Below are 23802 nucleotides of genomic sequence, written 5' to 3' on the forward strand. Positions count from 1 at the left end.
CAGCCTCATGGAAGGGCTGGCCCTGGCTTCCCCACAAGCCTTTTCAGTTGTTAGACAACTGGAACCCTTCATTATCTACTGCAAATCTCCCAGAGATCTACCAGCATATCTTGATCTCCATTCTGCCCATCCCTGGGTTAAAATATTTGGAATTATCTTGCTTAATATGCACAACCAGGAATTTTGTTTGTTGATTTTATTTGCACTATTTATGTTCTGACCGAGAAGCAAGGTTCTCTGGCTACTTTACAATAAAATTCAAAACCATAAAAAAGAAGCAAAACACAAGCATGAAGTCTAAAATACAATATAACCAAACAACAGCTTAAACCAACCACAGATGACATTCGTGCAAAGAATTTAAAAAGCATTAAAAAATCTGAAGAGTGAGAAACCTGCAAAGATTTTAAAAAAGGCCTTCACCACAACGTAGGTGCGGAGGCATGCATTTCTGAAGAGGGTGTTCCATAACTGGGGGTACTACCAAAAGATCTTCTCTCTAGTACCACCCATCGCACCTCATATGGGGATCACCCAGACAAGGGCCTCAGAAAATGATCTCCAGGTCCAGGTAGGCATATATGGGGAGAGGCAATACTTCTGGCCCCAGGCATTAAAGGTTTGAATTGAGCCCAGAAATGGACTGGAATCTACATGGGTTAGACTGTGAGAGCATGGCAGTAATATATGTAGTGACAGCAGTGTGCTTATTCATGACATGTTTAATCTGCCTTTCCTCCAGGGTGGCGCACATCCCCCCCGCCGCTCCCCTTTTATTCTCAAAAAACCTGACTTCTGGGTGCCCTAGTTCTAGAGAGGACTACTTACTGTGCAGTGCACTTAGAGATGAATACCACCTCACATTAGGACTTGAGGGCCATTCATCAAAGGAAGACCTCCCTACAGAATATAACGTGGTTACAAATATACCTGTTGAAATGTGGACTTTGGCCAGAGTAGAATTTGTACCATCTCACTATGTGCGAATGGTAGTCGCTGAAGGTGGAGACGGAGACGCTGAAGGTGACTTTCTGGTCTGTTACCTTGAGAAGACAAACCTGCTGTCCAAAGCCACTGCAAACAGATGCATTGGAAATGGTGATATGGAATCCAGGGTCTAAAAGCAAAGAGTGAGGTCAGTTCCGGTTCTTCCTTTCTTTCTGAAAAACGTACCGTTAATCATTTAGATAGCATTTTTCAGCATGCAAAATATCCTCCGATCTCTCTCTCTCTCATCTCATTCTCCTACAAAACAGCCTCGTGAAGGAAATGCTTATAATATTCCCATTTGACAGATGGGGGAAATGGAAGCTGAGAGGAAGCGGCTCAGCCAAGACCATGCAATGAGACCAAGGTTGAGCTGGGATTTGAACCCTGGTCCTCCCCAGATCCAAGGGGTTTACACATACACGTGCAACACTGTGGGGAGAGGCAGTGTGGTGTAGTGGCGAGAGTGCTGGACTGGGAGTCGGGAGATCCGGGTTCTAGTCCCCACTCAGCCATGGAAGCTCACTGGGTGACTTTGGGCCAGTCACAGACTCTCAGCCCAACCTACCTCACAGGGTTGTTGTTGTGAGGATAAAATGGAGAGGAGGAGGATAATGTACACTGCCTTGGGTTCCTCAAGGAGGAAAAGAGGCAGGATATAAAATAAATAAATACATACATACATACATACATACATACTAAAAGCACATTTAGGGGTCTCTTGGACTATGTGTGTGCACAAGTTTGAATGTTTTTAATGTGGGATATAAATCTGAATGTACATTCTAGCCACTGTAGTGTTTTTTTTAATGTCTGTCTCTTTACAGAACGTCTAATTTGTCTTGCCAGGCTTAGAACAGACGCATGAGTCTGGATGAATTTGGTCATGGAAATGTCTGTAAGATTCACATGTATGTCCTCCTGATCTATGTTCTGGTGGGATGGAAACTGAGGAGTAGAGGGGCACTGCCATTGGCTCCTGCAAGCCCTGGTGGTGGCCAAAAGACTGGTACCACAACAATAGAAGGCCTGTATGCTGACAGACAGAGGACTTAACAGTGTTGGACACCTTGGTTTAAAAAAAAATGCAATTATAGCAAAAGAAAACAAATAACACCACCAACAGCAGGAACATAACAAACAAACAAAATATACACATTCACAATAACTATTCACAACACCACTGCTTACAAAGGGGGGATTTTCAACACTTCTGTATCAAATATAGTCATTAATATAAGCAGCCAACGCATCTAAATAAGGATCCAGATGAAACCAATGACTGAAAGACACATGTTCATATGCAGCCAGAGCAGTAATATTTTCAGTCCATTGAATAATAGGTGGTGGGTGTTCATCCTTCCAGACTTGGAGTATAAGTTTCTTTGCAATTGTTAGAGCTCTCAAAAGTCCACTTTCGCTGTCCATTTATTAGTTACCACATGAGAGGAATATAATTTAAAAGTGCATGAACATCCACAATTATCACAGATTTTTCAAGAACAGCATTTATGTGGGCAGTAACTTCCAACCAGAAAGAAGCCACCACAGGGCAATGTGTTAGTGACACATTGTCCGCATTACATTGCCCACATCTACTGAGTTAGCCAGCTTCTTCTTAACTAGCCTCTGTGGTGCGAAACATCATGTTTTTGTCAAATCAGCCCCAATTTTAAATCTACAGAATTAGCACATATGGAAGCTAAGGAAACTTTCCACTGATTAGGCTGCATAGAGCATTTCAATTCCCCATTCCATTCCTTTCTAACACTGAGCTTCCACTGTATTACATTGCAAAAGACATTTATAAACAGCTATTGTAGTCTTAGCTTTATGTAAAGATCGAATTCATTCCTGCAATAGTATAGGAGATGCTGAAGCAGTCATCGCTGAGGGCCTCATATACAGACACCAGAAGGTGCTGTAATGGAATATATTGCCAACCAGCACTCGATGATACATGATATCTATGCCGCAGTATTGAAATGGTAAAAAATTCATCGTCCGATCCTATTAACTGATCTAAAGTATAAATTCCATGATCAACCCAGTTCCTCCCCCAAAATGGCTACTTCTCTATGCTCAGGTCAGCATTCCCCCATAAAGTTAATTTAGCATGCAGCTGACGAGACATTATATTCCATGTCTCTTTAGCCGCTGAAATTGCAGATGGAGCCGTTCCCTACTTTTTTAACGTGCCTAGATCCTAGCACCATCCAGCCGAAAAGAGGTGTCAAACAGTTTGAGCCCAAAACCACCCATGAAGGAGTGTCAAATGAAAAAAAGGTATCTTCCAAACAAGAAAACAGATAAGCCTTATGGTTTAAACTAATCTGGAAAATTACATCCTGGCAACTGCATCCTCTTAAGCAAAAACTGGGGAGGAGTAACTTGAAAATGATGCACAGAGTTTTTGAAAATACATCTGGGAAATATATCAAGGAATATTACACAACTCATAAATGACCTGTGGTAAGACATTCATCTTAAGTATATTAACCTTACCCCAAGTACTGAAATTAAGGGAGCAACCCTATCAGGATAGGTGACCACCTATCCAATGCAGGGCAGGAGAAGCAAGGAGGGGATCGTCCCCGCCGCACTGCAGCCATCCTACATTTGCAGCTAGACAGCCGATTTTGGCTGTCTAGCCACGGGAAGTCGGAGCAGGGGAAGTGGCGGCCAGACGACACATAGGATGCATCATACTGGCATTTCTGAATTCCCCATCCTGGCACGCCCCCAGGAATGCCCCATTTTCACGACTCTGCACTCCGCTTCAGAGCATGGAGCGCAGGGCTGTTTCAAACTGCCTGTGAGGCAGTGCGGGAGGGGTGAAGGTCAGTTCCCTATCCTATGGCTGTCTAGCCACTGACTAGCGGCCATAGGATTGCGCCCTAGGTGATGCCCATCTTTCCAGATCAATAGACACTTCTGCCAGCAATACCCTTAAATTCTGTTTAATGGTTTGAGAAATTTCTCTAGGCACCTGTATTCCAAGATACATTATAACTTCTGGAGACCAGCAGAATTACCATCTAGTAATGACACTGGTTAAGTTAATACTACCTCCTGGCATTAATTTAGATTTTGACCAATTGATAATATAACCCGAAGGTATACCAAAGGTATACCTTAATCTTGTTAATTTTGGCATAGAAGACTCTAACCTACTGATAAATAACAACTCATCTGCATATAAAGCCATTTTATATTCAATCTGCTCATACATAAAGCCATAAATTCCTCTGCTCTGCCTAACTGCACAGGCCAAAGGTTCCAACACAAATCAAATATCAAGGGAGAAAGAGGACAGCCATTCCTTGTCCCCCTCTCTAGACAAAAAAAAAAAAAAAAACCTTGAAAGAGTTCCATTTGTCATCACTCGTGACACAGGAGAGAGATTTAAAATTTTAATGCATCTTTAAACTTCCTGCAGGAAGCCAATTTTTTCCAAAGTCACAAACATAAAAGGCCAATGAAATTTGTCAAATGCTTTCTTAGCATCAAGTGAAATAACCACTGCTGAATCCATTCTTTTATGAAGGTGATTAAATTTACTACAAGCCTTAAATTATCCATACTCCGCCTTTGCTGAGTAAATCCCACTTGATCACGAAACACTATGGTATGTATCACACGCTGAAGTCTATTAGCCAGAATGGCTGTTAATATTTTAGCATCCACATTGATTAATGAAATTGGCCTAGAATTTGCACAGGTAATGTGATTTTTACCAGATTTTGAAATACCAGAACTACAAGCATCACATAATGATGCTGGTAAAGTTCCTGATTCAAAAGCCTTACGATAAAGACAAAAAAGCTTAGGAGTAAAACAATATAAGTGAGCCTTATACCATTCTTCTATAGGAAAATCATCTGGCCCCAAAGCTTTCCCGTTCCTGATATGCTCAATAGCACACCTAGACATGCAAAGGCTCTGCAAATAGTTCTTTGGGCTGCAAATCCAATTGTCAAAGGACCAAATCTGTAAAGAAAATGTCAAATTCCTGATTCATAGGATCTCTATCCATCTTATATAGTTCAGAATAAAATTTCTGAAACTTGAAATGTATATGCTTTGGGGTTGTGTATGCATTGTTATGGTTATCTTTAATAAACAGAATATAATTCTGAGGGTTTTGTTGTTTCAACTGAAATGCCAGAACCTTGCCAAGCTTTTCTCCCCTTTACCAATACTTCTGACACAAACAACTCCTAGAGAATTCTGCTTCAGATTAATGTAGTTTATTCAATTCATATTTAGCATGTTGTAGTCTTTGATAGAGGCCTGTGGATGGACAGGCTGCAAATTGACTTGATAAGGACAGGCTGCAAATTGACTTCACTGTTTTATCCAAATTCTCTTCTTGCGTCACCCTAATCTTCTTGTTGTGAGAAGTGTATGCAATAATCCTTCCCCTCATATATGCCTTAGATGCCTCTCATTCAACAGCGCAGGATCTTCATTAACCTCAGAATATTCCTTAAATCTGGAAGCCACCTATGTTTTAAAATTATCATCATTAGGAAGGGAAATATTCATGTGCCAAGTGCCAAAAGGCTCAACAAAATTAGGCAATTTAATTCCTCAATGAACCGGCACGTCGTTTGAGATAGCAACTGTAACAGTATCACATGCTGTCGCACATTGGATTAGAAGAGAAGAGACCAAAAAATAATCTGAACTAAAAGAATTTTCATGACAAAGACGTATAATCCTGTTCTATAGGATTATATAGAGGCATAGATTATACGGAGGCATGTTCCTTGCCTCTATCAAACCTAGCTCAGTCATATAAGCATTCAGCACTGAACAAATTACAGACTGAAATTTGTGTACTGGGATTACTCCAAAACTGGATCAAGAACCTCATTATAGTCCTGAAGAATTAACAGATAGTCATAAGTAATAGGAGGCAGGTGACTAAAGCAATCAATCCAAATTAGGGCCATATACATTCACCATGGCAATTACAATGTTTGTAAATTTGATCAAAATAGGGAGGATATTGCTTACAACACATATTGGTGCATTGTTATTTATTTATTTATTTATTTATTTATTTATTTATTGCATTTATACCCCGCCTTTCTCCCTCTCACAAGGAACTCAAGGCGGCTTACATTATCCTCCTCCTCCTCACTGTTGTATCCTCACAACAACCACCCTGCGAGGTGGGTTGGGCTGAGAGTCTGTGACTGGCCCAAAGTCACCCAGTGAGCTTCCATGGCCGAGCGGGGACTAGAACCCGGATCTCCCGGCTCCCAGTCCGTTACTCTCACCACTACACTACACTGGCTCTCTCATAAGCATTTGTTATGTTTTAGTATACTGCACTTTCAGCTTTCTTAGTGTTACCACTAACATAAACTCCCCCTACCCAATCTTTGCAAAGTCTGTCCTTACCTTCCACCAAAAGGTGAGTTTCTTGTAAGAAAGCAACATCTGTTTTCAACGTCTTTTGGAAAGCACTTGTTTTCTCTTATTAGAGTAGCTAACCCCCTAATCGTCCAGGTAATAATATTCAAAGATATGATAATTCACAAATTAGAGACAGCCAACAAAAAATATATATCTGAGATACCCACCATCCCACCCTATTTACATCATCTATAAAGCCTGACAAAGATTTCACATATGTGAAATCCATGAACTACATACATTTGAATATAACTCATTGCTCCTTCTTATATTTCTAAGATATTTAATCACAAGACAAGCTTTCTAAGCACTGTATCGCCCATTGCTTGCATGCCCAGTTTCCAAGATAGTATTTATGATGCTTATAACACACCAAGCATGTGAGGAAAAAAGGGAAAGGTTCCTCCTGTGCAAGCACCGAGTCACTGCTGACTCCTAGAGGGACGCCGCTTTCACTGGCGTTTTCATGGCAGACTATATCGGGGTGGTTTGCCATTGCAACCTTGCATTAAGAAAGGAACAAAAAACAAACAAACTGCGAAGCAAAAACAGACAAAAAATAAAAATAAAACAAATTTTAAAAACCCTAAAAGGGAGGACAGAAAAAAGGAAACACACACACACACACACCAGTGCATCCAGACCAGATGGCAGCATAACCCCGAGTGCTGCGTGACGGAGTGAGCTCCCATCTTCAGTCCCAGCTTCTGCCAACCTAGCAGTTCGAAAGCAAGAAATTGCAAGTAGATAAATAGGTGCTGCTTCAGCGGGAAAGGTAACAGCATTCTGTGCACCTCGGTGTTCAGTCATGCCGGCCACATGACCACGGAAGCGTCTTCGGACAGCGCTGGCTCTTCAGCTTAGAAACGGGGATGAGCACCGCACCCTAGAGTCGGACACGACTGGTTGGGGACACCTTTCACCTTTTCAATATTGAATAACATTTAGAAATAATGCAATTTAGGGTACAATCCTATGGCCGCTAGTCAGTGGCTAGATGGCCATAGGATAAGTCGGTTCCCTGAGAACCGACATCCACCCCCTCCTGTACTGCCTCGTAGGCAGCATGGAATGGCCCCGCACTCTGCACTCGGAAAAGGAGTGCAGAGTGGCAAAATGGGGCATTCGTGGTGGTGCGTCGGGGCAGGGAAGTCGGGAATGTCAGTATGACATATCCTACGTGTTGTCCGGCTGCCACTTCCTGCGCTCCAAGGTCCCACAGCTCCACAGCCGAAATCGGCTGTCTAGCTGTAAATGCAGGGCGGATGAAGCACAGAGGGGACGATCCCCTCCGTGCTTCTCCTGCTCTGCATTGGCTAGGCGATCGCCTCCGAGTTCAGAGGCAGCTGCCTATCCTGATAGGATTGAGCCCGGATCCATGAAAAATCTCCTAATAAATGGGGAACAGAAGGGGGAAGAAAGAAAAAAGGTCCAAAAAGAGCCCTAAGATAGGAGTCTCAGTTCCGACTAGTAATGAAGGGGTGGGGGGAGAATTCCATGTTAACATGAAGAAAAGGCCTGAGACTTGCAAAACATTAGCCTTCCTCTGCTAGCCTAACAGCTGGGTTCATGCCGAGAAGATAAGCCTCAACTGCTCTAGGTGTTTGAAAAGATGTGAGACTGGATCCATGGTGGAAACAAAAGGCGGCTGGAAAGTGAATAAAATACTGCAGATTCTTCTGTTGAGTACATCTTGAGTTTTTGAGAATGCACACTGTCTGTCCGTTACTTCCTTCATATAATCTGGGGGAATCATCACATGCTAATTTTGTTTGCCCCCCGCAAGTTCCCCTTTATTCTTGCTGTTCTTAAGATAAATTCTTTCACAGTCACTCTTGAAAATCTGACAACAAAAAGCTGTGGCTTTTCAGACAAACGAGACAGAGGGGTTGAGATGTGACATGCACCCTCAATATCAAGCTCAGTATCGGCTAGCAAATCCAGTAAGGGAGCAATCCTGCCCTGGGTATTCATATATCCAATGCAGAGTGGGAGGCATGTTGCCCGCTCTGCATTTTAGTTAGACGGATGTTTTTCGTCCGTCTAGCGGAGGCTTTGGGGAGGGGGAAGACAGAGGCTAGGGAGGGCTGGGGATACAACATAAGCCGTTTCCTCCCATCCAGGCCACCAGCCCAATCCCTTTCCCTCCTTCCAAACTCACATTTGTGAGCTCGTAGAGGCAGCCATATCATGTTGTCTGAATGCAACACGTTTTCTGCATGGTGGCTTGTTAACCATGCAGTGTGGCTTGTCAACCACCCTGAACAACCCAACAACAAACCATGGGTTCTCGAGGTAGCTTGTTTGAGAAAAATAAGCCACACTGCACAGTTAACAAGCCACCCTGCGGAAAATGTACTGCATTCAGACAACAAGATAAGCCACAGTACAACCGAGCAAAGGGCTGGATGCGCCTGATCTCATCTGATCTCAGAAGCTAAGCAGGGTCAGCCCTGGTTAGTCCTTGGATGGGAGACTGCCTGGGAATCCGGCTTCCTGCACTGAGCTGGATTCGATGGGCTTGTAGGCCCCTTCCCACCCTATGATTCTATGATTCTAACCCATGGTTCAACAACAACCACTCTCAACCACTGAGGGTGGGTTAGCGTTCTGTATGAACCCAGTCCTTACATTCATATGATTACGTAAATGTGTTATATTTCATGTTGTTATTTGTATTGTACACCACCTAGAGTGGCTGGGTAGTCAGCCCGATGGGTGGCTAATAAATCTAATAAATAAAATAAAATAGATAAATATGCTCTTATTCATCTGAGAAACCCGCTGCTCCTGTATTTGGCAGGGATGAAGCTGGCAGTTTTCTTTTTCGTATCTCTCTTGTCTGCCATCAAGCCAATTTAAAAGCAAGTTTAAAGCCAACCAGACAACATTAACAAGAGAAGTGAAAAGGGTGTGTGTGGGGGGAACCAGTCAACTGTTTTCAACCACTGTAGAGATTAAAGCACTTATCATGATATAGTTAAGGCAGAGGCACAGAAGTAAGCCAAATGCATCCAGCTATGCCACCATCTCAGCTGGAAGTCTCAGTGTTGGATGTCTTTGAGTGAGAAGCTTACTGGAGACAACAGCTGATGGGCACATCACTGGATATATGGAGAGCCTACACTGGGATCTGCATTTGAGGATATGGGAAACACTATCAGAGATTGCCAACCAAGTACAGAAAACCTTGGGAATGCATCTCTCCACACATCTGCCAAGATCTTTGGGCCCCCATTGTGCAATCCCACCGCCCATATCTTTCATTGTCCCGTTCCTGATCCAGACCAAATACTTATACAGCATAATTATTTAGGCTTAAACCTTACCTTTAAACTCAGATTGCTCTCAGACATACTCCTACCCCAAGGAGAGCATAATCCAAGATTACGAGCTACTAATGTCCTGATCCCTTTCTCTCCTCTCTCGTGGAAAGATTCTGCCACTCCCCACACAAAAAGGACACATACAGGTACTAACTTGCCTTGGCAAAAGTGTATTCCATCACCCCTGTAGCCTGGCAGACACTGGCAATAAAAATCAGACGTCAGCTTATCTTGTTGACAAATTGCCTTTGGATGACAGTGAATCTTCCTAATAATGCACTCCAGTTTATATGGATCTGTGGTGGGGAGAGATGACACAAATATATTTATCACCCCATAAATACCTTCCCTTAGCACAGAGAGGCAGAGCTGGGTCGCCAACCTTTTGGGGCTGGTTTGGAATTTTGTGAACATGCTGTGGGCGCTAGGATGGGGCATGAATGAATGTTAATCACCAGCGTCTAGTGTAGAACATACTGGGCAGGATCCAAGCTTATCCATACTTAAGAGTAGAGATCAATGTGATTTGTGTTGGTCATGAGTCTACTCTGAGTACAGTAAGCCCACAGTATTTTAAAGTAGGGATGCTTCTGAAATTCTCAGCGGAATTGCTCCCTGGGCTTAGGAGTATCTGGTTTGGTCTCCACAGTGGAACCAACTTGAACATTACTCAAAAGGAATCTTAGAATCATAGACTCATTGGATGGGAAGCGGCCTACAAGACCATCGAGTCCAACCCCCTGCTCAGTGCAGGAAGCCTGATTCCCAGGCGGTCTCCCACCCAAATACTAACAAGGGCTGACCCTGCTTAGCTTCCGAGATCGGACGAGATCAGACGCATCCAGGCCTTTGATTTTGGTGCCAACATACGTACAGCCACATAGAGGAGGGAACCTTTGTAAGATCCGCATTACCTTGGTCAAAACCTGGTGGGGTCCACCTTCCAGCAGCGGGCATGGCCAGACCAAAAACTAGGCTGAGATCAGCATGAAACAAGGCCTGAGGTCCTCCTCCGGACCTTGGGTAACAACAGGGATGGGCAACCTCTTTTGGTAAGGGCCAGTTTACCCCCATGGACCAATCCAGCAGGCTGGATGTCAAGGAGATGGGCCCCCTCCCATGATATCATCTGACCCCACCCTACCCACTTTCCCTTCCTACGTACCTCTCTCTGCAAGGAGAAAGGGACTCTGCACCTGCGAGCGCCCGCTGAGTTGGGCATCTCCCTCCCGTAGTGCTCGTATCCCTACTGGGGGGTGAGTGGCAAGAGAAGGGACTTGGCAGTCCCTTGCAGGACTGACTCCCGCAAGCGCTGGCTTGGGGGAGCCAGTTACGCACAGCACCTGCCCCAGGGGAATCCCCGTTATCTCTGATCTGTGGTAACAAAGGGGTTCCTCTTCGCAGTGCTCGCCCTCCCATCACAGGTAGGAGATAACATAGAACACCGATTCTGGCCCGCTTGCATTGGCTGCCTGCATGTTTCTGAGCCTGATTCAAGGTGCTGGTTCTGACTTATAAAGCCTTACATGGCTTGGGACCACAATACCAGATGGAATGCCTCTCCCAGCATGAACCAACTGGTACACTATGCTTTGCATCCAAGGCCCTCCTCCAGGTGCCTCCTCCAAAGGAGGCTCAGAGAGCAGCAACAAGGGAGAGGACCTTCTCAGTGGTGGCCCCTCAATTTTGGAAATATCTCCCCGATGAGGCCCGCCTGGTGCCAACATCGTTATCTTTTCGGTGCCAGGTTAAAACTGCCCTCTTCTCTCAGGCGTTTGGCAGCATATAACAAGTTTTTAAATCAGGTCCTGGATTGTCTCTGGCTGATTGTTTTAAGATATATGTTATTGTTGTGTGCTATCTGTCTTCATGCCCTTACATAAATTGATTTTTTGCTTTATACAATGTATTTTCATAGTTTTTACTTTTTGTGAACCGCCCAGAGAGCTTCAGCTATGGGGAGGTATAGGAATATAATAAATTAAATGAAATAAGATGGGGATTAATTTGTCACACCTTCTTCCCAAGGCCTTGGTAGCTTCTAGGCCAGGGGGTGGGGTTTGGGGAGGAGGAGAGCCCCACAGAAGTTGTCCAAACCTCCATGGGCCAGATTAGGTCTGCGGGCCAGATTAGGCCTGCAGGCTGGAGGTTCCCTGCCCTACGTTACAGGTTCCCAGCCTCTGCCATCGCTTTATTGCAGGGTCTTGTCCATGCAGGCATGCATACTGCAAGGGGTGTGTGTGTGTATACAAAGATGCAAAGGAACTGAAGGAAATAAAAACTCTGGCAAACTGTATGTGGTCTAGTCCAATTCTGGAATTAATTTTTAGAACTTCTTGCTAAATCAGAATTCAGGAGGAAGGGAGTGCAGGGGACACACAGGGGTAAAAAGGGAATGGTATTGGGCAGTAGCAGCTGGTGACTTCAGTTCTGGAGGGGCTCTAATTCCATTCAGCATTTTAGTTACCACCAGCCAAAACTCTAATGGTGCTATCCAAGGTGCTGAATCCATTTGGGGGATAGGGCTCAGCACCTTGGAGGTTTTTTTAGAGCAGGGAAAATGTGGTACTTAATTGTGAAAGTGAAGAATTTAACTGTGAAAGTGGAATACAATTTCCACTTCTGTATTTGCACTATTCCACTATACTACAGTGCCACCTAGAGGTTATGTAGCAGAAAAGCAGGAAAGGAAATGCTGCTCATGTAGTGCTTGGATGAAACCCACAGTAGATACAGCAGATTAACTGCTGATGAACAGCCTCATGTAGAAAAGCTATCAAGGGGAGTGCGTGTTTTAAACTGCATAAAATACATGCGGGAACCCATGTGCATTTCTTAGGAAGGCTGTTCTATTGCTGTCTTGTGTACTTTGGGGAAAGGCAAAAGAATGCTGCCAATTTGCTTTTCAAAAGGATCTTTCAAGAAGTACTTTGTTCAGTTCCCCAACGGATATTTATTTAAAACATTGCTATACCAACTTGCATCAAATCAGATTCCAGGGCGGTCTGTAAAACATATGCATATCTCAATAAAACAAAAATATGATCATAAAAGAGAGAATAAAATAATAACACCTCTGTGTTACATGCATTTTAAAAATGCATGTGTAAAAATGGCTTTACCAGATTTTAAAAATTTGTAAAGTAGGTGCCAGGCATGCCTCCTTATGGAAGACATTCTAGAGCCAGGAAGCCATCCCTGAAAAAGCCCTCTTCTTTGTAGCTTATGTTAAGAAAGGTGCCTGGAGCAAGGCCTCAGCAGAAAGTCTTAAGACATGGGCAGGCTGGTATGGGAAGAGGCGCTCCTTGGAGCCCAAGCTGCGTGGACCTTTACAGACTGTACCAGCACCCTGAGTTGGACCTTGAAGTGACTATGCAACCAATGCTGTTCCTTTGAGATTGGAGTGAATATGCACAAATCTGGCTGAACCAATTAAAATTCTTGCTGACTTTTAATCAAGCACAGTTGCTCCGTACCTTTGAAGCCCTTGCTCTAGGGTATAGAACATGTAGGGGGCATAGAAAGTTCGGGTTTTCCAAAGTGGAAAAGAGAGGCCATTGAGAATAACAAATGCTAGAATCTAGCTGCTATTACTTCACACACTAACAGAGTTTCCAAATGATTTTTTTCTCTTTTCCATCTCTGTCCCTTTTCCCTTTTGTATCATGTCTTTTTTCCATTGTAAGCCCGAGGGTGGGGACTGCCTTTATTGATCTGTAAGCTGCTCTGGATGTCTTTCTGGATGAAGAGCATGCAGTCAATCAATCAATGTCAGCATGCTGAACTTGCTCACAGGAGGGTGGGTCAGGTTTCATTCTTTTCCACATTAGGAACTTACCATGGATCTTGCTTAGGATCTGCGTGGTGATGAGGCATAAGAGGAGAGAGGCCCGGCGACTCACCAGCATTATTACTTAAATATCCTTTCTTTGTGTACAAATCGCATCTTGCTGTATAAATCAAGATTAGGAGATTCTTGGCAGCATGTCCCTTGGTCTGCTGGCAGGGCCCATCTTTGTATCGTTATCACTGGGATCTGGGGACTGCAGGCGCCAAAACCCAGCATCTGGGATGGAGAAGGTCTGTTTCAGTTCAAATGGTTCCAAAGGTTCTGATTCTGAGATGCAGAGGGCTGTGGATCACAAGCTAGGGTTCCATGGTTCTATACCACTGAGTGGCAGTTTCCACATGGCCCTATTGGGAATCCTGGGGTTTCTCAACAAGGTGTTGAGGGTTTCTCAAGAAGATCAGCGATGGTGGATGGGCATCTCTGAAAAACCGCCTGCTCACTGCATTTGCCTCTGGAATGTGCCGCCCACAGAGAACACTGGGCACACTCTGCTCATGTGAGGTGATGGTAAAGCCCCACAGACCCTACTTCTGTGAGTGGAATTTGTACCCAGAAACAAGTATAGGGAGACTTCAGGCTTGCAGGATCTACTGTTTCGTTTGTTTTTAACAGAACCCTGTAGTCCAGCAGGAGCCTGTTGCAAAATAGTGGCTTGGGGCAGGGGTGAAGTCAAGTGCAAAATGGCAGTATAGGGGGTGGAGTCAATTGCCTAATGTATCCCATGAGCCCTGTGGTGGGCTGACCTGCATATACATGTCCAAATTTACATCTGAATTACTACAGATTCACTAAAGTTTTTAAATGATCTCTATGGGGGAGTTCCAAAATCCAGAGTATAATATCTTCATTAGGCCAACTCAAAGATTTTAAAAAAATGTGCAAGGGTTCGAGATCTCCAGATCTCTCCATCAGGCAAGATGTTACAAAAAGCAGATTGGAGGGCTGGGGAAAGGCGGGGGGGGGGGATTCTACTTAGATGTTGCAGTCAAGATGCCTGCATGGTCCGAGTCTTCAGATGATATGGAGGCAGAAGTCTATACAGGTGCAGCCTAGTATATTATACTATGGAATTCGCTACCATTGAGATGGCTTTAAAAGGGGATTAGACAAATTTCTGGAGGAGAAGGCTTTCAGTGGCTATTAGTCATCACGCTATATGCTGCCTCCAGTATCAGGGGCAGTATGCCTATGTACACCAGTTGCTGGGAACAAGAGTGGGAGGAGTAATGGCCTTAGGCCTGTAACCAAGTCACCAGCAGTTTTAGAGGGGCCTAGAGATCCATAACGCTTTCTGCCTTGGCTCATTATTAGTGCAATTCTCTTGCTAGTGGGCCTCTTGGCTGGTAAGATGAGTCAAAGGTCGATATCCTCACCTCAGCACATTCCATGCTAAGGAGCTCTGAACCATTTCTCTTTCCAGGGCCTAGGATGCACCTGAGAAGTGAGGCTCTGTTTATGCTAAGCTACAGGTGTCTGTGCTGGGCAAGTTCTGATTGTTTTCTTTCTGGACAAGCACTGTTGGTCCATGCTGGGAAAGTAGCAGATGAACGCTAATTAAGGCTTGCTGCTGTCATGCTGCCTCACTGCTGCCATGTATGGTATAAAACCCATTTTACCCCTTGGCTCTGGGTTCAGAGAAGCTGTCTGATCCAACCATGGGGTATGCCTGTGCACTGTAGGTACTCAATAAAGTCTCCTTGTAAGTAAACCTGGATTTGACTTATCACTTACCACATAATCCAGTAGTCCACATAGGATTGTGAAATCGCCCATTTATTAGAAATCCAGGGCGGCTAGAGTACGGGGACGAAGCTTGCCTTCACTGCCCTCTTGCCCTGCACTGGATACTAGGTAGCCTCCAAATTCGGAGGCTGCTGGCAATCCACATAGGATTGCACCCTTAATCGCCCTTCTCTTTCCCCAAGAAAATGTATTTCTGCCTTTTGCGGGCGGGCAGGTAGATGCTATGGATTTCTAACAGAGAATTCATTGCACCCTCACAAAACTGCACTTCCCATGATTCTTTGGTTGAAGCCAGTTGGTATGCAACCAATACAAACGTATTGTGTAGATGTGCTTGCAGATAGGACAAACCATTTGTCACTTACAGCTCTCAGCTAAAACCACTCCAACATATCGTCAAGGATCTACAGCCCATCACAGAAAATGATCCTGCTGTCTCAGAAGCCTTAGGCCTGTCTTTCCTTACAAACAACTCCCTAAGCTAAAACAGTTACTCACCACCCACAGGTCACATAATAAGAGATACAGTGGAACCAGGTCTTGCAGCAGACCAAGATGCCAACTCTATCCCACATCGACTCAGACAACACTATTATAGGACCCAATGTCAGCCACAGTATCAAGGGTTCATTCACCTGCTCATCTTTTAATGTGATATATGCTATCATTTGCCACAAACGCCCTTCTGCATTCTACATAGGACAATAGCAGCCTGATACCCTCCAGCTGGTTTTGACTACAACTCCCATCATCCATGACCACCAGCCATGCTGACTGGGGCTAATGGGAGCTGTAGTCCAAAACAGCTCCACATAAGGTTGCGTACTTCAAGGATCAATGGGTACAAATCTGACATCAGAAATGGCAGCATTCAGAGACAAGTAGAAGGTAACATGAAATGGCTGGATTACAATTTATCAAGAAGTTCAATTCTATTCATTTGGGCCTAAATAGAGATCATGATTTCCTTCCATACCACAGATGTTAATTAACTTAGCATTGCTAAGTGTTGTCACCTATCACTACCGCTGTGGTTAGTTTCACGCATACTCATGCACTAAGCAAATTGTCACTGTAGATTTTATATTTCATTTTCCTCTGATCTCACTGCTCACATCCACCTTCTCCCTGCGTAATTCACTCTATGTATATATATACCTGCAACTGAGGATACGCTTCATGCATTTGATGATGTGTATGTCAGACTTCCCCAGCCTGGTGCTCTGAGTAGTAGTAGTCAAAACATTTGGAGGGTACCAGGCTGGGGAAAGGCCAGCTTATGCCATAAACTTGCTAGTCTCTATAAGGTACCTCAAGTCTCTGGATGGGTTTGCATGTCACACTAAGCCACCTTGAGAATAAGCTACCATGGGTTGGTTGTTTGCTTGGTAACCCAACAGACAATCAGGTACTCTGTGACTTCCCGTGGCTTGTTTCCCCCCTTGGTCCTCTTGCTAGCTCCAGCATGTATCCCAGAAGCCTTTGTGCAGAACTCCTTATCTCCTCGGTACCTATATCACCATCCTTTCTGCAACTGGTCTACTGGGGTTGCTGGCTCCTGTGGGAAACACCAGAACATCAGATGGCCAAATGGAATTAATTTTCTGAGCCATTATGAATGCAGTAATGCATTCCCAAACTTTTTCGTTTCTTTGGGGGGTCTTGTGCTCCTGCCTGTCTGCTATTTAGCCCAGCATACCGATACCCCCATCTTGTCAATGTCCTTGTCAATTTCATCCTGCAGTTTAGGGTTTCCCTTGCTAGCGAACACTTTTTTTAAGACTACTTCACATTACACTGAAGTAAGAACATCCTCCCCTAAAGCTCCTTCTCTCCTGCAGCAGCCAATCACTTCTGGCTCCCTGAAACCCTCACGTTTGTCACTTTCCTCCACCGGTCTCCATTAATAGCTGTCACATTTGCGTATGGGTTACAGAGCAGTGAGTAGGATCACGAAACATGGAAAGGCAAAGCAGTAAGATGGAAGGGGAAACTGCATGGGTCAGTACATGCGAAATATTGTCACAGAATGGAGCAAATGTGACCCCCCCCCCCCCCCCCGCTGAACATTCATCCAAAATGCATTAATGGCCTGGCCTTCCAACAAGATTTATCCAAAATACTAAGAAAATCTCTCATCTGTATTGATGGACGTCTGAGCCATTTTACACCCATATATTGGATTGCAGGTCGCCTTTTGTACATACTTAACTAATGGAATTCACTGCCACAAAATGCAGTGAGTTACTGACTTAGATGGCTTTAAAAGGGGTGTAGACAAATTCTTGGAGGAGGATAAGGCTATCAAGGGCTTCTAGTCATGATGGCTGTATGTTACCTCCAAGATCAGAGACAGCATACCTCTGAATACCACATGCGAAACAACAGTGGAAGATGGTTACTGCCCTCATAACCTGCTTGTGGGCTTCTCAGAGGCATCTGGTTGTGAGGAACAGGATGCTGGATGAGATAGGGCTTTGGCTGGATCCAGTATGACTCTTTTTATGTTAGTTATGGTCCACATATCCCAAATTCTGAAAATATATCACCATCACTGTCATTTCTTCAAGATACATTGCGATGATATGAAATGATTGTTCTGGTCTCATTGTAGTTATTAGCTTCTTAGTTCATTAACTGGGTGGAAAATTGGGAAGGAGCAATGTAGATCAGACAGAAAACTAAACATAAGTGCAATTCTTTAATTGGAGTCAGGAGCAGAAATATCAAAGAAGCCCAGGAATGGAGCAAGAGCTAACTAGGAGACAGTGTGAAGACAGCGACATTCTTTTCCATTCAGTGACTTCCTGGGTGGTTTTTAAAACAAGAGAGAAAAGCCCCAGACACATTTTCAGGAGTTTCAAGTCACTATTTGCTTGTACTCTTTTTCTTATGAGGAGTTGGAGCGGTGGGTTCAGAGCTGAGCAGCGACGGGACTTTAACACCTTTCTGTTTCAACATTTGGTGAAAGTCCAGACGGTCGGTTATTATTTTCTGGAAGACAGATCCACAGTGGAGCTTTCCATTAGAAATGGTGGCAGCCATTCTTTTCCCTGCCCTGCTCTCTCCCCCATAACCTTTTCACTGGGTCCAACCTCCACAGAATGACTTTACCTGCAAGGCCTCTAAAACCTCGTCGTCTGTTATTTCTGCCTGGGGCGATTTGGTGCCAGGTGTGCTGTAGGTAGCCTGGATAATTTTGCTTCGAAACCTTTCAAACTTTCAGTAAAAAAAAGAGAAGCAGTCAGTGCTTTAGTTTTAAAAATCAGAAGATGCCATTCTTCAGAAACAAAGAGGCTTCACAACAACCACTGCCAATGGTCCAAGACAGCAATGGGTATTCAAAATGTTTCATGCCATCTCCCATCTCTGAAAGAATATTAGAAACTTAGAACCAATTTTATACCCATTTAAATCACATGGCTTCCCTCAAGTAACTCTGGGAACTGCAATTTTGTGAGAACAGTCAGAATTCTGTTCTGTTCCCAACACACCTTCAAGTTTGAACCAGTACTTTTGGTTTTGGGGGAGGAGGGTATATAAAGAGAGCAAGAGAGCCAGGAAGAGCAGTCAGGAGACCAGACTTTGAAGAGGGAGCAGGAAGAAGCAGCTCAGAGGAGTCTTAAGTACAGCTAGGGCAAAGGAACTTGCATTTTGCAACTTCTATTTTCTTTTAAGGCCTTTTGTATCACTCAGCTGTATTGTGTAAATACCTTCAGTTGTGATTTGTTTGCTTTAATTTACCAGTAAACTGTCGTTGTTAACCTCCAAGTGTCTGAAGTGCCAATCACCCCATATCTATAGCCTAAATGCCACGTTACTGGAAGGGGAAGGTAAAAGGAAGGTGGATTCTTAAGAGGGCAAGAGATCCTTAAGGAGTTGCTTAAGGGGTCCAGGTCGTAAGGGGAACCCTGACAAGGGGTGTACAACCCTTTTGATCCTGAGGGCCACACTGGTGATGCCAAGGCTTGCACAGACACACACACACACAGACACACACACAAGCCTGCTAGTGCTAGCAAGGGAATCTGCAACCTCTCATCAGAGATAAGGAAAGAGATTCCCTTCCTTGTGCAGGAAACCGCACTCGGTGCTGCTGCAATTTTTCCACCAGCCTTGGCAGACGCTGTCAGAAATGGCTTGGTGGGCTACATGACACCCACACTTTTTACACCCCTGTTCAAAAACAATACTGGGGTCCCATGATCCCAGGATGTGATCCCCATAATTCTGAGTTCTGTAATATTTAAAACAATAGCGTCTTATATATTAGTCTGTATGAGTAATATGTTATAATGGTTGGTATGTTTTAAGTTGCAATATGAATTTAAATCGTTATAGTTTTCTTAAGGTATGTAAATTACTTAAAAAAATGTATTATATATTTTTCAGTTTTCCTTGATAAAGAGATATTCTGGAAATGCACCGGAATGACAAAACATCAGTGCAACTTTCTCTTTTTTGACGTGCTCTGGCTTTTACAGCTATTATTAAATCCCTTTTGTTGTTGTCGAGGTTTCTATGTTCCCATCTCTGAAAGCGTTCTCCTGGTTCCTCGTTCCCAGCAGCCTGTTTATCTGCTTACACCTTCTGTCTCCTACATTGGAGTCCATTTTTCGGAACTGACTTCAGCTTGCCTCTTTCTGACTTAACAGTGTCACCTTATCCCTCTGTTCACCTTCACTTGAGAAGAGGGGAACAGTTGGTACCCTTTCTATTAAATTAATATAGCAAATAATAGTGACTTACTGTGCAGCTGGGAGAACCAGGGGTTGGTCGCTTGGGATGAGCGTGACCAATGAAAGCAGACAGAAGGAGCTGGGGTACATACATAAGCGCATGTCAGGGAGGGGCCGGTGGTAGAGAAGATGCTGTGCATGCAGGAAGTCCCAGGTTTAATCCCCACTACAAAGGTCAGGAAGGTGATGGAAAAGAGACTCTCTGCCAGTCAGGACAGACAATACTAAGCCAAACGGACAAAGAGTCTCACCTGGTATATGGCAGCTTCCTATGTTCCTGTGTTGGGGTTTCCCCTGCCACCACCTCCACCAAGAATGGATGGATATGGGAATGGCGTGCAGGTGAGCTGCAGAGTTTACCCTGGCACTGATGCTCTCTAGCGTGACTCTGGTTTGTTGCTCTGCCCGTTGCAAGATCTCCAGCTGCCTCTGCAACTCATTCTGCCGGCTCAGCTGCCTCCCAGCGTGGTGCTGATTCACCATCAGCTCAGCCTGGAGCCGGCTGACGTTGCTCTGCAAGTCGTCCATCAGCTGGCTCTTGTCTGCTAGTTTGAATTCCAGCTCAGAGATGTCCTGAGCAGCAGAAGAAAAGAAGGACAAGACTGAATGCCCCAAACAGTTCTTATCCCAAGCAATACACCAACACCCTTCCCACATTTCCCAGCAGGCAAATGAGTCAAGATCGGAGCTTTGATATCTTTGTGCCCCAGTTACTCAGATATAGAAAACAGGAATAAATTCCACCAGCCTGCAGGGCAGAGGGAGTGAAGACACGTAGTGCTATTCTGTTGGCTCTGCTGAGACACCAGCTTCCTTTGGCTCTTGCTCAACTGTCACATAGCAGCAGCCATTCAATTAGGCTACCTGAACTATTTCCATCCCAGCTGCTTGTTATAAGAACTGTAACTTCAAGAACTGGTGTGCAAGCGTGCTTTTTTTTTTTCCTCCCTCCCCATCCTCGTTTTTTCTCCTCCCTCCCCCAAGGCCTCATCTTGAGTACTGTGTCCGGTTCTGGGCACCACACTTTAAGAAGGATGCAGAAACTGGAGAGGGTTCAGAGGAGGGCAATGAAGATGATCAGGGGACGGGAGACAAAGTGCTGTGAGGAGAGATGGAAAGAACTGGGCACGTTTAGCCTTGAGAAGACTGAGGGGAGATATGATAGCGCTCTTCAAGTACTTGAAAGGTTGTCACAGAGAGGAAGGCCAGGATCTCTTCTGCATCATCCCAGAGTGCAGGACATGGAATAATGGGCTCAAGTTACAGGAAGCCAGATTCCAGCTGAACAACAGGACAAACTTCCTAACTGTAGAGCAATACGACAATGGAACCAATTACCTAGGGAAGCAGTGGGCTCTCCCACACTGGAGGCATTCAAGATGAAGCTGGACAGCCATCTGTCAGGGATGCTCTGACTTGGATTCCTGCACTGAGCAGAGGGTTGGACTCGATAGACTTATAGGTCCCTTCCAACCCTACAATTCTATGATTCTATGATCCCTTTTTCCTTGTGTGTTTCCTCTCTGTTTTTCATACCTCCTTTCTGACTCCTGGTGGAGTCAGCTCCTGTCTCCCCACTGTGCCCCACTCTCTTCTATTATAGCAGAGGTGGAGATGTTGCTGGGTTCCAGCGCCAGTCAGCCTCAGCCAACATGGCCAATGTTTAGGGATGATGGGAGCTGCAGTCCAGCAAAATCTGGAGGTTCCCCACCCTTGTGTTACAGCCTCAAAGCTTCCCAGAGCTGCACATTTCCTCCCTCAACTGCCAGTCTTACTCTTCCTCCATCCAGCCCTGCCTCCACTCCAGATATAAAGTTTCCTGACTTTCTCAATGGCTCCCATTCTATCTCCTAACTGATGCTACAGCACTGCCTCTCTTCTTCCTTTTCACTGCTTCATTTCATGGTAATTAAATAAAAACAATAATAAAATCACAGGAACTTTTATAAGTGGCCCCAAATAATCATGTTAGAGGTCTCTGAACAAATCTCATGTATGCATATTCTCTGCTCCTCCAATTGTTTTAGAAATGAAACCACAATTCTGTTTTGGAGTACAATTCCTTCAGATACTTTATTAGCCAAAGTAAAAACTAACTCAACAGCTGTTGAGGAGAAACCCAAAGCAACACAGAGGGCCTGTGCTGCAAATACAAGACTCTCAATAGCTGTTGAGTTATTTTTTACTTTGGCCAATTAAGGGTGCAATCCTATGGCTGCTAGTCAGTGGCTAGATGGCCATAGGATTGGTCGGTTTCCAGGAACCACCTTCCCTGCTGCCTCGTAGGTGGCACGGATCGTCCCTGTGCTCTGCGCTCGTAAGAGCAGCACGGAGCAGGGGGAAAGGGGGCATTCCCGAGGGCAGGGCGGGGAGTTCCTAAGTGCTGGTACGACACTTCTGATGTGTTGTCCGGCCTCCCCACCCCATGCTCCGACGTCCTGCAGCTAGACAGCCGAAATCGGCCATCTAGCTGTGAATGCAGGGTGGCTGAAGTGCGGAGGAGATTATCCCCTCTGCACTCCTCCCTCCATGCACTGGATAGGCAGTTGCCTCTGAGTTTGGAGGCAGCCTCCTATCCACACAGGATTGCTCCATAAGTCTCTGAAGGAATTGTACTCTAAAACAGAACTGTGGTTTAATTTCTACAACACCAGTTAGGATACCACCACTCCAAGCCTCTGCCACTTTCCCAGCATGTCCATCAGTCTGGGTGCCAGTAGAATCTCCTAACTTTTAAAATAGAAATGCCCCTAAGCTGATAGCCAAATGCTGGAAAGATGCAAAAGGCTTAAATATAAGGACAACAAAATATGGGAAAGAGGACTCTCAGAGAAACCTACTTAACGTTTGAGAATGTTAAGAGGGCAAAAGAAAAAATACACTTTTGTAACAGAATGGTGGCACTTTATCCCATATACAAACCAAACAACAGCATCAACACAGGTCCCAACTTCCTTTAATAACCGATGGTTGCAATAACATTTAACCTAAAGAATACTTTCTCTGAAGATAAAATAACGGACAAATAAATAATGTCAGACCTGCTGTTGCTATAGTTTAAAGAGAGTTTAAAGTTAGTCGAGCTGTAAATAATAAAATCAAGAACACAAAAGCATGCTTACACGTATATTTGTATGTAGAATATAGGCTGATTGAATTATGTATTATGCTGTTTGCTGAAATGGAAAATTAATAAAAATTATTTTAAAAAAGAAAAAAATGCTTCCAAGGTGGGGGATGAGCCGATAGGACTTCGAAGCCTGGAAGAACTCACCTGTCGGAGCTTGTAATTCTCTCTCTCAATAGAGCCCATCATTTCTTCGTGCTTCCTCTCCTCTCTCAGATTGCAAAACTAAGAGGAAAAGGCAGCAATTGGTAAAGGGCTCCACACGCTTTTGCGAAGGATATGCAAAAAATAGATCACATAAAATCTTACGTGTGTACAAAAGTGAAAGCTGAGCACAGATATACCCCCTCCCCTGGCCAATTTTGCAGCCTCCTTCACAGAACAGGGCAGCCAAAATTATCAAACGAACAACTCCCCTACGAGAAAAGGTTACAATGTTTGGAGCTGTTCTGCTTAGGAAAAAAGGCAAGTAAAGCGGGGACATGATAGAGGTGTGTAACATTATGCATAGCATGGAGACAGTGGATAGTTTTTCTCCCTCTCTCATAATACTAGAACCAGGGGTCATCCTGTGAAGCTGTATGGTGAGAGGTTCGGGACAGA

General features: G+C 44.4%; 2 protein-coding genes across 11 annotated transcripts in view; both read right to left on the bottom strand.

The window, feature by feature from the left end:
* Positions 1-13715, bottom strand: part of LOC146335370 (uncharacterized) — a 37933-nt gene extending 24218 nt beyond the window's left edge. The window contains exons 1-3 of the mRNA XM_084821934.1: positions 13579-13715; positions 9899-10036; positions 931-1117 (exon numbers count right to left, since the gene is read on the bottom strand). Coding sequence (XP_084678060.1) covers positions 931-1117; positions 9899-10036; positions 13579-13648 — 395 coding nt within the window. The 5' untranslated portion in view covers positions 13649-13715. The remainder of the gene's footprint in view (positions 1-930; positions 1118-9898; positions 10037-13578) is intronic.
* Positions 13716-13727: 12 nt separating this feature from the next.
* Positions 13728-23802, bottom strand: part of CCDC27 (coiled-coil domain containing 27) — a 29812-nt gene continuing 19737 nt past the window's right edge. For 6 of the 10 annotated variants that reach the window (XM_084821928.1, XM_084821926.1, XM_084821924.1 and 3 more), the window contains 4 exons: positions 23347-23424; positions 20433-20645; positions 18448-18552; positions 14540-18327 (listed from right to left, as the gene is read on the bottom strand). In XM_084821928.1, coding sequence (XP_084678054.1) covers positions 18202-18327; positions 18448-18552; positions 20433-20645; positions 23347-23424 — 522 coding nt within the window. In that variant the 3' untranslated portion in view covers positions 14540-18201. Of the gene's footprint in view, positions 13807-14539; positions 18328-18447; positions 18703-20323; positions 20646-23346; positions 23425-23802 lie in introns of those variants that run through there. The other 4 variants (XM_084821933.1, XM_084821932.1, XR_014786018.1 and 1 more) reach the window with 3 other exon arrangements.

The sequence above is a fragment of the Heloderma suspectum genome, chromosome 15 (genome assembly GCF_057233095.1).
Source record: "Heloderma suspectum isolate Gila_16-S chromosome 15, 16-S_ref, whole genome shotgun sequence".
Lineage (NCBI taxonomy): Eukaryota > Metazoa > Chordata > Lepidosauria > Squamata > Helodermatidae > Heloderma > Heloderma suspectum.